Raw genomic sequence first — 14,247 nt, 5'->3', positions numbered from 1 at the left:
CAACTAAATAAGTTTAAAAGATAAAAATTTCAAACAATCAAATAAACTTAAATTAAGAATTCGATAACATTTAAACGAATCAAATTCAAGCTCATAAAAAAACCTAAGTCAAACTTGAACAATCCTTTTAACGACTTATTCGACTTGACTTGACTAGACTAAGTTACTTTATCCAATAAATTGCAACACTATGAAATTGAATTTGGGTTGACTTATTTACAACCTAGTTGAAATAATCCTTTGACGTTGGCTGATCCTGGTGAAGTCTCAGACCAAAAGTTTTAGACACCATAAACATATGGTATCATGTTCATAGAGAAGTCTGGATACATTCTCGACCAGCTAGTCTCCTTGACACAGACAAGGAGTCCTGGTATAATCCTAAAAGATTAGGGCACACTGTTGCTCAAACCAACAGCACTAAAACTCCAACTCATACCAGAATTCATAATGTCTCATTTACTCTAGCAAATTCTCATATAGCATCCAAATAATCTTATGTGAAACCATCAACAGAACACTCCATCGGATGCCAGATGATTAGAGTCATTTCCTGAGAGACATCTTCAGAGAAAAAAATTCCTCACTCCCTAACTAACTTAACGGTCATCTATAAACTAACCTCATGATTTACTCTTTTCATAGACCTAAGGACAAACTTTAAGGGATGTTTTAATCACCTTTTTTACTATCATGTATAACTGCATATACAAAATCAATAACTAAACAAACAGACAAACAAAAAATCTAGCTCTTTTTTCTTTGCATTTGCTTTGCGCTGGCACTAATTAAATCTACATCCCAAACAGATTATCAAAATGTTTGGGCAGTTCGTTCCTTTGTAGGTCTTCTCAATAGTGCACCAGAATTCCCCCCATTTTGCCTAAACCGATTGGTGTCTATACTCCTACGATGTTCAACTAAATTCCGACTATTGTCAGGATACATAAAAGACCTCTTCCTGCCCTCCTGATCAATTTCCCTGCCTGTGGAACAAGCATTTGATTCTAAGTCTCTCACTGATGGTGTGGAATACCGGGACCCTGCTTTCGAGGAATGCCGGGACCCTACAGGATAACAAGTGAATCCATCATAATCCTCGGAGATTCTCATGGGGCTATTTGAGATGAAATAATCTGATTCTCCAGACATGTGTTCCCATGACTCTTCTGTGCTTGTTGAGTCCCTAGTGCTCTCAGTGCTGCAAGTGGAACCTTCATCGAAGAGCGAAGAATTGTCACTGGCGGAATCATTCAGGTGAAGACGAAGATTTGACGGATATGGATAGAATTGCTCTCCATGGTGAGCAACTGATGAATCTCCAGGCTTTCCTTTACCATCCTTCATGATCTTCCCCGTGTGTGCAAGTTGGGTCATCGCTCTCCTTGCCAAACTTGGACCACGAGGCGAGCATCTGATTTGAGAGATAAATTGACTAAGAATTTTGAAAAGAGAGATTATACAAGAATGTGACTCCAGTACATTGGACTCACCTAGAATAAAGAAGCATGTATGCACCTTTGGACAAGACATTCTCAAGCTCGACCGGTTGTACCTGTGCAAAAGTAATGTCATATCATGGAAATTCAATTTTTAGATGCAAGCGTTTATCATGAGCACAAAAATTACAATCAAAAGAAATAAATGCATTGCTTATGAAATCAAGCAGATACTATCAGTTTACAAGGAGGCGACACGTGATAAAGGTTTTGAGACAAATGCTGAAGAGAGCTTTTCATTCAAGAATTTACTCTTACAACTACACTAGCATGCTTAACGTCATCTACTTTACTGATAAAACATACCAGTCCCAGATTGAATTGAAAAAAGTTGATTAGAAACTGAGACATGTCTAGCAAAAGTCTATACCCTCTATCAAGTTGCCATGATAAAATTTGTAAAAGCAATTCACTCAGACAAAAAGTAACTGATAGCATACCTTGCTGTCATCAATCTTGTACCACTTGCCTTGTCTATCCTTCACATAGCAGACATAGTGTCCAGAAAAGGAAGCATTCATCACATCTATGTGAACAATTACTGCATAAAGCCGATAAACAGGGGACTTGTCATCACCGCTCATGTAACGAGCCAAATCAAGGTACTCAGGAAACAGGACAGGCTTGTTGAGCTTGCCAAATTTACCAGACTGAAAATAGAATCACAGTCAAGAAACTGAATTCACTGTATCGCAACTGAGTGAACATAAAATGAGCAAAGGTAACTCAAAAAATGGTAAACCAGAAATAGTACATCATGATGAACGACCTGAAATCTTTTCAATACAATGGTCAGGACATTGGGAGCCTCCAATATAGTCAATCTCTTTTTTGCTCGTTCATAAGACTTGCATCTGATAAGAAAATTACAAAGTATGAACTTCATCAAGTTAAGAAAACACCATTTGTAAGAGAACCAATTTGCAAAGGAGATTTTTTTTAGCAAAGTAGGTGCACAGAGATAGGCATTAAAGGTATAATTGATCTTTCTTTAATAATCCTAGAAAGAAGCAGATTTATTGTTGTTAAATGCTGGAAAAGTTAGTCCTACAAGTAACTACAGCATTGGTGACAGAATGACAAATGTTTGGTTTAATCACTTCTAAAGCATGAAAGAACCAACCTGTCGCACTTATACTTGTTCTCCCCTTCCAAAATTTCTTGAGATGTAAAACGTCGAAGTGCATCATCAAGGGTGGCAATATTGCCATCTATCTCAACAGTAAGATCCATCATCCTTTCACACCACTCAGACTTGTTCTTGCATTTACTGCACCTTATCTGCACATGCTTATCAACCAGCATAAATCAACTGCTAACTAGCTAGCTAGCTATCATGTCAAGATTAGAATTCCAGGTGCAAATCAAATTTATCAAAACAAAGAACGTAATGAGATAAATTACTTTGGATCGCAAATAGCCACCAAAAGTTTGCTGTATTAGGGTTGTCTCCTCCAACAATCCATCTGCTTTTGCTACAGCTTCCTTCAAGCAAACAGACTGCATGGCCTCAATAGCATACCTACCAAAGTATATTGACAAAAATGCTCATAGATGCCTACCACCATTTATGAAAAAGGAAGTATATTGCTACAGTAATTAGCTAGAACAAAATTTCTATTCAACATAAGGTTCAATTTAGTTCACAAAAGAATACTTCATAATACAACAATCAGCAATATGATTTAGAAACCGTGCTTGAAAGTTGAAACAATAAGAGCAAGCAAACTTCACACGACAATGTAAATCCCAATAGGACCAAATAGGTAGGAGGAAGAACTTAGAATGTTACATCCCCCATGTGCAAATAGTATGTGCATTGCACAATTTGCAGTGTGGTATCACACAATGTTACATGTCATGCAAAAAGAAAGTTGCATGATAAAAATAATCCAATATCAAAATCTTTGACTAGCACAATGTAATTGAAATTACACTAGTTATATCATAAGATTTCAGTGATCATTTTTTTTTTCATAAATCATGACTCTCAAATAAGGATAGAAGAATGAGGACAAGTTCACAGAGGAATATTTCCATTCTGATCTAAAGAACCACAATATATGAAATCAAGCAAATACGTAATAGCCTATTACCAAATAATGATTCATGATCCAGATGTATCAACATGATTTTATCTTCGTGAACATATCACAAGTAAAATACAACGGAATATATCACATTTTGTGATACGCCATGACATTGAATAATGTTAATAGATTTTATATCAAACAGCAACATTTTGTAATTTCAATTCATGGTTCAATAATTCAGATTTATCATCGGAATGTTATCTTCGTGGATGAAGAAGATAGTAAAAGCTAATTATCCTAACAAAACCTATATACATACCATAAACCATTTATGCACATAGAGTTAATATCAACATTCATTTTATTGGTTCCATGACCAGCTCAAGGTAACATAAGGATCAGTATAAGTGTTTTATAGAGCTTAATGCTGTTCAAACTCACCTAAAAAATTCATGGGCGTCTTCCTGCTGTCCGTGGCCAAAATTACTTCCAATGTTGTGCAAATGAGAGAGAATTCCAATGGGTGATAAAGGAGATTTCCCTTCCTTTGCAGTCCTCGCAAGGCTTTCAAGTTCACATGTAAAGCACCACTCTTCCTTTGGACCTAGAATGGAGTATGAACTTATTTAAAAGGTAGTTTTAAGATTAAAACAGAAAAATTACAATAGAAGTGGAGTATGAGCATACATGTTTTAGAATGAAGACCTTCAAGAAGATATGCCGTCAACGGCCGAGTAAATGTCAAACACTGGAGAACAGCATTAGCATAGCAGCTGCAATCAACAAACAAAAATGTCCAGTAATTTATCACCTACAACCTAAAATGTCCAGTAAAATAGCAATATCCAAAGAGATCAATTCACTAGAACATATTTATATAGGTGTCATTTCAAAAGTCCACAAACCATGAAACATAAGCTGCAGATAAAATATCAGGAAGGGGATAAATTATTTATTTTAATGATTGAATTTAGGGTAGCTGAGAATAACTAGTGCAGCTTTGTCCCAGGATTATTCTACCCGAGAGAGGATGAGGCAGTGGCAGAAGCAACAATGACAGAAAATAGAAGGGGAGGATGAATGAGGAAAGGAGAGGAAGAACATGGAGAAAGAAAAAAAAAAGATAGGGATTTTTTATCAAAAAATAAATCAAAATGATTTGAGTATTCCAGTTAATTTATTGTTGGTATTTGTTAGTGTAATTTGACAAACCACCCAACAATAAACTACTGACAAGTATGCGTATGCAGCTGAATTGAATCAAAAAAGTTAATATATGAAATGACAACATACCCAATAGCTTATCTATATTAAAGGATCTTACAGAATAATCAATTATTTAGAATTGATGACAACAACTACAAGCTATAACTCTGAACAATAAGCTAGGATGAATCAGTCCTCTAAAACTTTTTTTATTTGCTTGAGTAAAATATTCTACTTTCCTTGGGAATCCCAGAAATCATCGTCCTAATATATCGAAACCTTACAGAGCATGTACCAATCTTTCTTTAAGGATAAGGCAATCAGTTATTTCTGGTTGATTTAGAATAAGTACAAACTATTCTCCAAGTATTTCAGTTGGATGCATGAATCTTCCATGTCTTCTTTTATTGTCTTAGTAAAATCTTCAACTATACTTTGGAATGAACCACAATCCTAATAGATTGAACCCATTAAACTAGAGCATCTATGAGCTTTAATTGTGAGATAAGGTAAAAAAGATGAGGTTTTAGCCACAACTAATATTAAATATAGTCAGTAAAAGTTTTTTCAGTACAAAGTTGAGGATAATATTATATACGTGACAAAAAAATTGTCATAAATGTTTATCATTACTATATTATTTAATGGCAACATTATAGGATAGATTGAAGGGGAGTTTGGCGCAACGGTAAAGTTGTTACTTTGTGACCTAAAGGTCACGAGTTCGAATCCTAAAACAACCTCTTGAAAAAAGCAGGGTAAGGCTGCGTATAATAGATCCTTCCCCGGACCCCGCATGGCGGGAGCTTCGTGCACCGGGCTACCCTTTTTTTTTTAACATTATAGGATAGATTGTCTATTAATGAAAAAAGTTGCTGCTAATAGGACATTCAGTGGCAGATGAAGTTAATGCTAGCATCAAACATTTTAACAATGAGATTTAAGACACAAATCTAATAACAATTTATTGTCACCAAAGCTTTTAGTGACAAGTCGTTAAATTTTAGTGACAATTTTTTGTCATTGATACACACTTTTTTTTGTAATGGCATGCAGGATCTCTACAAGGCTTTAGAGACCAATGAAACAAAAGTTATAACTCACAGTAGCTTTATCCAACAAAGAACCAAGGGAAGATAATATCAAATTGCTCAACAACATTACCAACATTTTTTAATCTGTTGTTTTTTCTCAAGAAACTGACATAACTTTTCTATGTAGATCAGTGCAATTGATAAATAATTTCCAATTTAAGCAACTTGACCCTGGCTTTTTTTGCCACATGTCCAGGCAGTTGCAAACCAATTCACTAGATCGCCGACAAGCAAGCACAAAGAAACTTCTTGATTGTATTAGATAACAGATGAGAGATGGTAAGACACACCTATAGGTTTCTTATGGAAATAAAATGAGGAAAATTAGAGCAAGAAAAATTGTACTGAGTTCATGTGGACCAGCAGAAAATTTTGTACCTGTTTCCGCAATTAATAAGACCGCAAGGATGCAAATCAATCTTGTCAGAGTTGTAGAGTTTGATGAAAAGATCATATGGAAAGAGCATCTGCAAAATTAAAATGAGATATTAAGCAACTTAACTTTGGTTTATTAGTATGCAGATATGTAAATGCCTTTATGTCAATTTAAAAGAACCACAAAACCACTTACAAATTCCGAAGAATAGTGCCTTGAAACTTTAGTAACAACTTGTTTCACTGATGTTGAAAGACCATTTGCTACATAAGGAATATTTTTTCGTCCAAAAGATCCTCTATGAGCATTAGCATTTGAGCTTTCATAGAATGAAACAGATTTAGCACCTCCATTAGTAGAATAGTGAGCCGAAGCTAAGGACTCTGATGTTTCTTTTTTTGAAATTTCTGTCTCATTTCTTTCTGCATGAGTTCTTGCTTCTAATGATGCAGCCGCTGGAGGATAATCACGTGTTGATGATGTACTTGAATTCAACCCATTATCAACTCTCTCGGATCTAGTGCTGGACAAAGGATTTGACATAGCTAACTCAGGAGTTGAATGCATTTTAGTGCTTACATTGTTAGTGTCAATTGAAAATATGAAGCCACCAGGAGGAGGTTCTTCCAGCCCAACATTATTCGGAATTAACATGCTAGCATAAGGAGCATCAGGAGAACCAATGGTCTGAGATAATGTTGAATGAGTAGGTAATGTTGGTGAAAATGATGAATCAGAGAAAAAAATCTTTGCAGAAATATCCTTAGAACTGATATCCAGATGTTTGCCTCCATCAATTTCATTATCAGTAGAGGTGACTTTTGACACAGAAGGCCTCCCAAAAAATGTCTCAACCTTTAACAGATCCTCTTTTGGATCTAGCCTCTTCTCAGATAAATCAGACTGTTCAGAATGCACTCCCTTGAGACCAGAAGAACTCAATTTGTTTTCAACGTTATCCTTATCATTATCAGGTGGAGGTTGGCATTCATCTTTGTGGCCTTGCCTCCAATGAAAAATCTGGCATCTACCAGAGCTGAAATGAATGTTGATCAAAATATCAACCACATGACTTTGTATTACTCTACTTCTCCTTCAAAGAGAAATTTTCTTTTAACTAATTGGAACAGGATAAATGCAAACCTTCTTATTTTGAAGTTCAATCTCATAGGAACAAAATTTCAACTTTTTCAACCACCAATAAGTGTGAAACAAATACACATGGAAATTGCTCAATATCAATACCAATTATACTAAGGAAACAAAAGTTATATTCTGATTCATAACTCTATGAAGTGTCAAATATAAATGCTTTTAAAATGTCTGCAATTAAACCATTTGCAGCATGATTATGTCTTTAGTGCTTTTTCTAATAAAAGGGGAAAAACAATGTCAAAAAGAAGATTTTTTTTGGATGGAAAACTTTATCCTTTGCTTTTGCAACATACAAAATAAAGCAACTTACCATACAGCTCAAGTTATCCTGAAAATCTACAAAAGAGATAAAGATAGCTGATCAGACCCAACAAAAGACTTAGATAAGAGTGTAAATGTTTCAATATTTGGTTTCAAAAATAAGCTTTGTGGGTCCACTAATTAGTACGTCTTTAATCAAAGTTCAACTGGCTCCAATAATTGGTTGAAATAAAACTGTTTACAGTTCATACCCATTGTCTTCTTTGTATGAACAGATAAATTTTTATGATAATGCTAAATGACAAGAGACAGTTACATTTTGTTCCACCTTAAAGGAATAATTACATAGGCAGATAACAGGATTGACATTGAAATAAGAGGAGCCTGAAGGATTTACCAAGGGTAAATAAGGGCATTGCAGAACTATGAACACATGTGTGTACATACATTCATGCATGTGTGTGTGTCCAAAAGTACCAGATTTATTGTTCAAATGAACAAACATTAACCTCTACAAAATAAAGGTTGAAGAAAATGAAAACTGACTGGTTCCTAGCTTTTCCCTAGCTCCTCATTCTACAAAAAAATAATTGAGTCGAGGAAGAAGATGACACTTCAAATTAATAAAGTAGGAGCCAAGCTAGAAGGATTTGCCAAGAGCAAGTTTGAGAGCATTCCAGAACCAGTGACGAAATTGGAAATATCTGGAGATGTAAAACATATATCCTAATTTGACTTATTCAACACTACTAAATTTGTTTAGACAGAAGACCAAGGAGGTCGCCAATGAGACATGCGATGGTATCTGTAAAATTAATTTATTTTTATGACTACAATCAATAGGCAGTAGTAAGTTCAAAGAACTATTCTTTGGAAAACTTCATGTATGAGAATTAGGAGCCTCTGATGAAATAAAGGAGAATGCGGATGGGAAATGGCAACAACATCCACTATGTCACCAACATCTCTAGGTCTATTGAGTTGGTTTTATTTAGGCTAAGAAACAAGATCGCGAGATATTTACTGTGACACATAGCTAGCACCGGATATTTCTTGAACTCTAAGTTAGCATCTTTTGAATCTCATTTGGTCATAGGTAAGTTAACAAATATTCCAAAACTCACATATAAATATAAACATCCTCAACTCACTCAACATGGATTCAGAATAAGATAATGACTAAAAAAAGTCCTTTAGATCAATCGGGGTTCCAGCTTTTACACGGCCAGCATTTGAAATCGGCGCTGAAACCATGAAACTATCGCGGCAAATAATGAGCGAGGAGTTGAAATAAGAAAAGAAAAAGCTTAAAATAAAATAAAAAGTGCAAGATTTAATCAGTTTAACTTACCAATATCTGACAGCTTTGCATCGGGCACATCTCGCGTTAGCAGGGATAGAGCAAACAGCACATTCCGGAGCGAGCTCCTTAGCTACGGAAGCGGAATAGGAATAGGCGCTGCCCACAGAAGATGTGACCGAGTAGGCTGCCATCGCCTCCATCTCCGCCAGCGCGGCTTCCTGTGCCGCAAGATATGCCAACCGCCGGACCTCCTCCTGCCTCGTCGTCACCAAGCGCCATCGCCGGCGCACCACGAAGGCGACCACGGGCCCGAAGAGAATCACCAGAAGCAGCGCAGCCCCCGAGAACCTTAGATCTCTGTAGAAGGGCATCTATCCGCCGCCGCTCGCCGGCAGGCAGCTCCCAATCTCCAGCCTCCTCCGGTCCGTAAGACGGCGCTCATAGATCAGCCGGCTGCCGCCCGCAACCGACGAGGTCAGATCGCGTTCGCCGGATCTACAGGCAACGATCCCCAAATTCGACTCGCCCGCTGGAACACGATAAGAATGTCGCCAGAGAAAAAACGAGGGCAAGAAGCGGAAAGGAGGACGTTTTTATCGGGCAATTAATTCCGTGACACCCCAAAATTCCAACATTTTACTAAAGCGTCTTCCAACTTTCCATTTTACTCCAAGTATTTTTCCTTTTCTTAATAACACCTCTAAAAGTTTCAATATATCAAAAAAGGCCCTTTTGAGTTTCAAACTTTTCCATCTCACTCCCTAACCATTACTAAACCCTAATTGATCGAGTCTAGTGAATTTAGTGAATAGAGGATATTCAACATCATACAAAAAGCACTAAAATAAAAAAGACTCAAACTAAACTAAAATTAATCACCTAAAGTATCATTAATCAATATTTCTTAACTTGATTAATGAACATAGCAAATTGACTATAATAAAAATCATACAAGTTAATCCATCTCCCCTAACTTTTCTAGTTAGATGTAAAGAATGCGAGATGGTCAAGAAACTAAAAGGAAAGCTACACTGTCTAAAGAGAATTGTATGGATGTGTGAAGTTATTCCAACCTACTCCTCTTGGTGCCACATTAAATTGGCATTGCTTCCATCTCAAGGTTTTGGGGAAAAAATAATAATTATAAGAAAACAAAATGATTATGAGATTTCTCCTTATGGATGACATTCCTAAATGATAGAAAATGACTTCTTGTGTCTTGTTCTTAGATTCTCTCTCATCTTCAATGGCCAAGAGTAAAGGCATGAGATCCGAGTCATGCTCTTTGTCTTATTGTCATGTCAATATTTGAGATATTGGATGTTCGACAATTTTTATTGTCGGAGATAGACTAAAAATACTTTGAATTTATAAAATTAAATGTAAGTCATCCCTTGAGTATTTGAATTGATAATTTCATATTATGAAACTGGGAAAGGATTAGCTACTTGAGATGGTTGAGCTGTTTGAAAAATAACTATTTTATATCGCTAAATCTAAGTTCCAACTGAGTCTGAGTAGCAGTCGAGTCTGAGCGCTGAGTCAATTGAATACTTTGAGTGTCGAGTCAGCCGAATAATCTACGTGTTAAGTCCTAGCGTCGACTGTTGAGTATATCATCATAAGTCAAGTCAGGAGAAGTCGTCCAATATATACCAAGTCAGGAAAGGAAGTTGAGTACTCTTGATTGGATATCGAGTGTTGTCAAGTTGGGATGTAAGTCACCAAGTTAGGAATGGAAGATGTACTCAGGAAGTAATCCCGAGCTCGAGTGGATTTTTAAGTGCTCGGAAATTGAGTCACCAAGGCTTATGTTCAACGCGGATTCCTTAAAACAGATTCATCTTATCTCCGACTATGTTTTGAGATTGTCATGGGTCGTCTGTTTCCCAGATACAACGATCAACCACTATACTCATCAAGTACTGGTGGTCGCGATGAACTGCAAGGTATCTGAATGCTATCCCCAACGGATCTGTTGAGCGGATCCATGATAGAGGAAAAACAATGGGAGAACATAGATGGGCATAGATCACTTTTCTTATACTATTAATTTCTTCTATTTTTGCTCAAGATCTGGCCTCCTTATATAGGAGAGCTCACCACACTCACCCCCTGTTGCATTAAACTGTCGAGTAATGACTATTCCATTAATAATCGACTATTATTGTCCAGGAGATTACAGAATTGTCATTAATTTACTCGCTTACGCATCCATACGTAAGAGAGAATTTCTCCCCACATATTTATTCACAACACATGTTTATATAACAATATAAACCAACCAACTAATCATCAAATTCCTATTATAATACTAAAACCCAAAGGAGTATCTCCCTTTCATCCATCTCTTTTCTATTAAAATTTTCAACATTGGTGGGTTCTCTTGATGATTAAATTAAAGGGTTATTGGGAACAGAAAGTTAGTTCGTGTTCTTTTTTCAAGGTTTGGAAGCCGTAGCTTTCGAATAGTTTTGGATGTGATATATACGTTTTAAAGTTGGCAAACATGAGGAAGGTAGTCTTTCTCTTTTCTAAGTTCCTAATAAGATAAAATGAGAAAATTATATAATTTTTTATTTTTTTTAGATGAATGTATTCCTATCCTTCTTTATTATACATATAAACACAAGGTTGTTATAGCAACTTTAGAAAAAACTAATTAAGTTGGACTAGTTTTAACTAAATTAAAGTGGGTTTAATCAATATTTGAAAATTTTGGTCAACATTAAAATATTTTGAATAAAATTATTTAATAATTTCGAGTAAGTTAAAATAATTTTAGTTAAAACTGTTATAATAATATTTTTAAACATGAGATGCACTTTTGATATATTATTTTTTTAAAAAAAAAATGGATCATTCTTCTTCCATAATAATAACAATAAAGATAAAAGACAATCCCGTTAATTTTTTTAATCATTTGGCTTTCTATGTTGTAATCTTTGTTAATGCATTGACACCTCTTATTCTTGACTATATAAATATCTCAAGATGACCATGATACTCTAAAAGAATATGGGTGTTGTTAAGGTAGATTGACCTTAATGATAGTCAAAATGAGGCATCTCAATAAAAAATAATGCTTTGATTGGATAGTCATCATAGTAATGTGCTCTAAATAATATCTTTCAGCACTCAAGGCGTAATTCAGACAGTGAATACATGACATCTCTAGTATAATGGTCAGGGGTCGATTCTCAAGAATTGACGTTATAGGATTTACTCCATCATGTACCTATAACTTGTATACCTATATATACCTCCTTTCATATCCATGGAACTAGCACTAAAAGATCGTTAAGATAATGAATCTATCTTTTTTTCTAAATAATATCTTCAATTAAAATAATTAGAAATTATATTGATGAAGGAAGCACAAATGCACAATGACATTATCAATAAGAGAGTCTTTTAAAAAAAAGCCAAATGTGAAAGTGAACATGAAATTTTCTTTCATTGTATTTGCCCTCCTTGGTTCACTTGATCATCAAAAAGAAAATTGATGAAAGATGGTCAATGGGCATTGCACTTTTCTTCAAATGAAAGCATCCAACGTGTAGACAATGACAAGCCAGCTCAAATATTCTCACATAATTAACATTGAAGAAATACAAAAAATATATAAATTAAATAAAAAACACACACCAACCAAAGTACTCGTTACCTCTAAAATAAACATGCAAGGGCGGCTAAGTCTATTTTAAACCTCAGGTAAAAAAAATTAAATGATGTCTTAAGCGTTGCAATGCAAATCACTATTTATATAAATGCTGGTGAAAGAAGCATACTGAAACCAATTTATGCTCAAGGAAAGATTACCAACTTATGATCAAGAATTTGTTAGACACTTGCAAAGTATAAGCATTTGAATAACCTAATTAAGAGAAGTATCAATTTTATGGTATTAAACAGTCTATTATTACTTGATATAATAAGACATCTCGAGAAGATAATAAATATACAATTCACTTAATTGAAAATAAGTATATTCAAAAAAATTTGAAAATGAAAAAAAAAAATTAGAAGTATATCTAATTATTCAAATGAAAGATAGAGAGAACAATCCTTAAAAAAGAATAAAATTGAGGAAATAAGAATAATGAAATGGGATAACAATAAAAAGAATCATGCTCCTTGAGATGGCAAGTAGCATGTACAAAATGGCAAAGCTCAATCCAAAAATGAAGATTGCAACAAGACCAAACCAACTATTATCATTTATCAAAAACTAAAATACTAAATAAGTCATTTTAGACCCAAAACAACAACAACAAAAAGTTATATTTTTCATCATCTAAATTAAAACTTAAAACGGTTGTAAATGATAGAATGGAGATTAAGGGAAAATAAAAAAATTTATGCCTATAAATATATCTAAATAAATTTAAACTTAATGTATATCAAGGAAGTGAAATTATAGATATAGCTAACTCGCTATTGTTCAAAAATAATAAAATCAATATAGATGAATAAACTTAATCAAGTAAGGAGCATAATAGCACAAATAGAATCGGTGTGATAATGTTAGGTGTGATTTCTCTTCCCCGATCTCAACGATCTAGAAAAGCACAGAGGGGGAGTCGGAAAAGGTGAAGAGAGGAAACTCGAAAAAAATTAGGATGCATTTGGTTTGCACGTTTTCCATTTTCATTTTCTGAAAAACGCGTATTTTCTAGAAAACAGAAAACGACTTTTTGTCATTCTCTATTTTTCTAGAAAATACTAACTATTTTTTTAGAAAACAAACACGAAAAATGTAAATCAAACACCATTTTTCAGAAACACGCGTTTTTCAAAAAACGAAAATGAAAAACGTACAAACCAAACGCACCTGCATTTTATTTTACATTGCATGGAATATGGATAAAAAATTTCTAATTCATACTCTTACTTATAAGAAGAAAAAACATCACCAACAAAAGAAAAATATAACAAGAAAAAGTTAAGGTTGAGAGATATTAAAGAAAAATAAATTAGATCTTATAAAATAACAAATATATAATTTAAAATTAATTTAAAATGTTAAAAAAGAAAGCTCTTTTATTATTGGAATTATAACAAAATTTTCACAAAATCCAAAACTTTAATCAAACAATGAGATCATGTCAATCTTTTATCAAGTGGACCCTATTATTTTCCATTCTCTTGAAAATATATATATATATATATATATATATATATATATATATATATATATATATATATATATATATATATATTAAAAATAATGAGTTCAAATAAAAATTAAGACCCTAAGCATAGGTCTATACCTAAAGCTGACCTGATACACATGATTAGGTAGTTTCATCTATCCACA

At 34.3% G+C, this 14,247-nt stretch overlaps 1 protein-coding gene across 1 annotated transcript; it reads right to left on the bottom strand.

Moving 5' to 3' along the window:
• Window positions 1–737: 737 nt before the first annotated feature.
• LOC121991653 (ubiquitin carboxyl-terminal hydrolase 16-like) lies at window positions 738–9,510 on the bottom strand. Its single transcript, XM_042545639.1, has 11 exons — window positions 8,976–9,510; window positions 6,404–7,244; window positions 6,211–6,299; window positions 4,220–4,305; window positions 3,974–4,136; window positions 2,904–3,021; window positions 2,623–2,780; window positions 2,269–2,353; window positions 1,940–2,149; window positions 1,494–1,555; window positions 738–1,414 (listed from the first exon to the last, which is right to left on the bottom strand). The coding sequence occupies exons 1-11, from the start codon at window positions 9,296–9,298 to the stop codon at window positions 814–816; spliced, it is 2,736 nt and encodes a 911-aa protein (XP_042401573.1). The 5' UTR covers window positions 9,299–9,510; the 3' UTR covers window positions 738–813.
• Between the last annotated feature and the right edge of the window lie 4,737 nt (window positions 9,511–14,247).

This window comes from Zingiber officinale, chromosome 6B, assembly GCF_018446385.1.
Source record: "Zingiber officinale cultivar Zhangliang chromosome 6B, Zo_v1.1, whole genome shotgun sequence".
Lineage (NCBI taxonomy): Eukaryota > Viridiplantae > Streptophyta > Magnoliopsida > Zingiberales > Zingiberaceae > Zingiber > Zingiber officinale.
Note: the sequence above shows the minus strand (reverse complement) of the source record. Positions and strands in the feature narration are given on the sequence as shown.

Excerpts from the sequence above, each read along its gene's own strand:
- LOC121991653 (XM_042545639.1), bottom strand. The coding sequence starts at position 9,298 with ATGCCCTTCTACAGAGATCTAAGGTTCTCGGGGGCTGCGCTGCTTCTG. Across the intron at positions 2,781-2,903 it reads GTGGCTATTTGCGATCCAAA|ATAAGGTGCAGTAAATGCAA; the intron begins GTAATTTATCTC and ends AAGCATGTGCAG. Across the intron at positions 1,415-1,493 it reads TACATGCTTCTTTATTCTAG|ATGCTCGCCTCGTGGTCCAA; the intron begins GTGAGTCCAATG and ends CTCTCAAATCAG.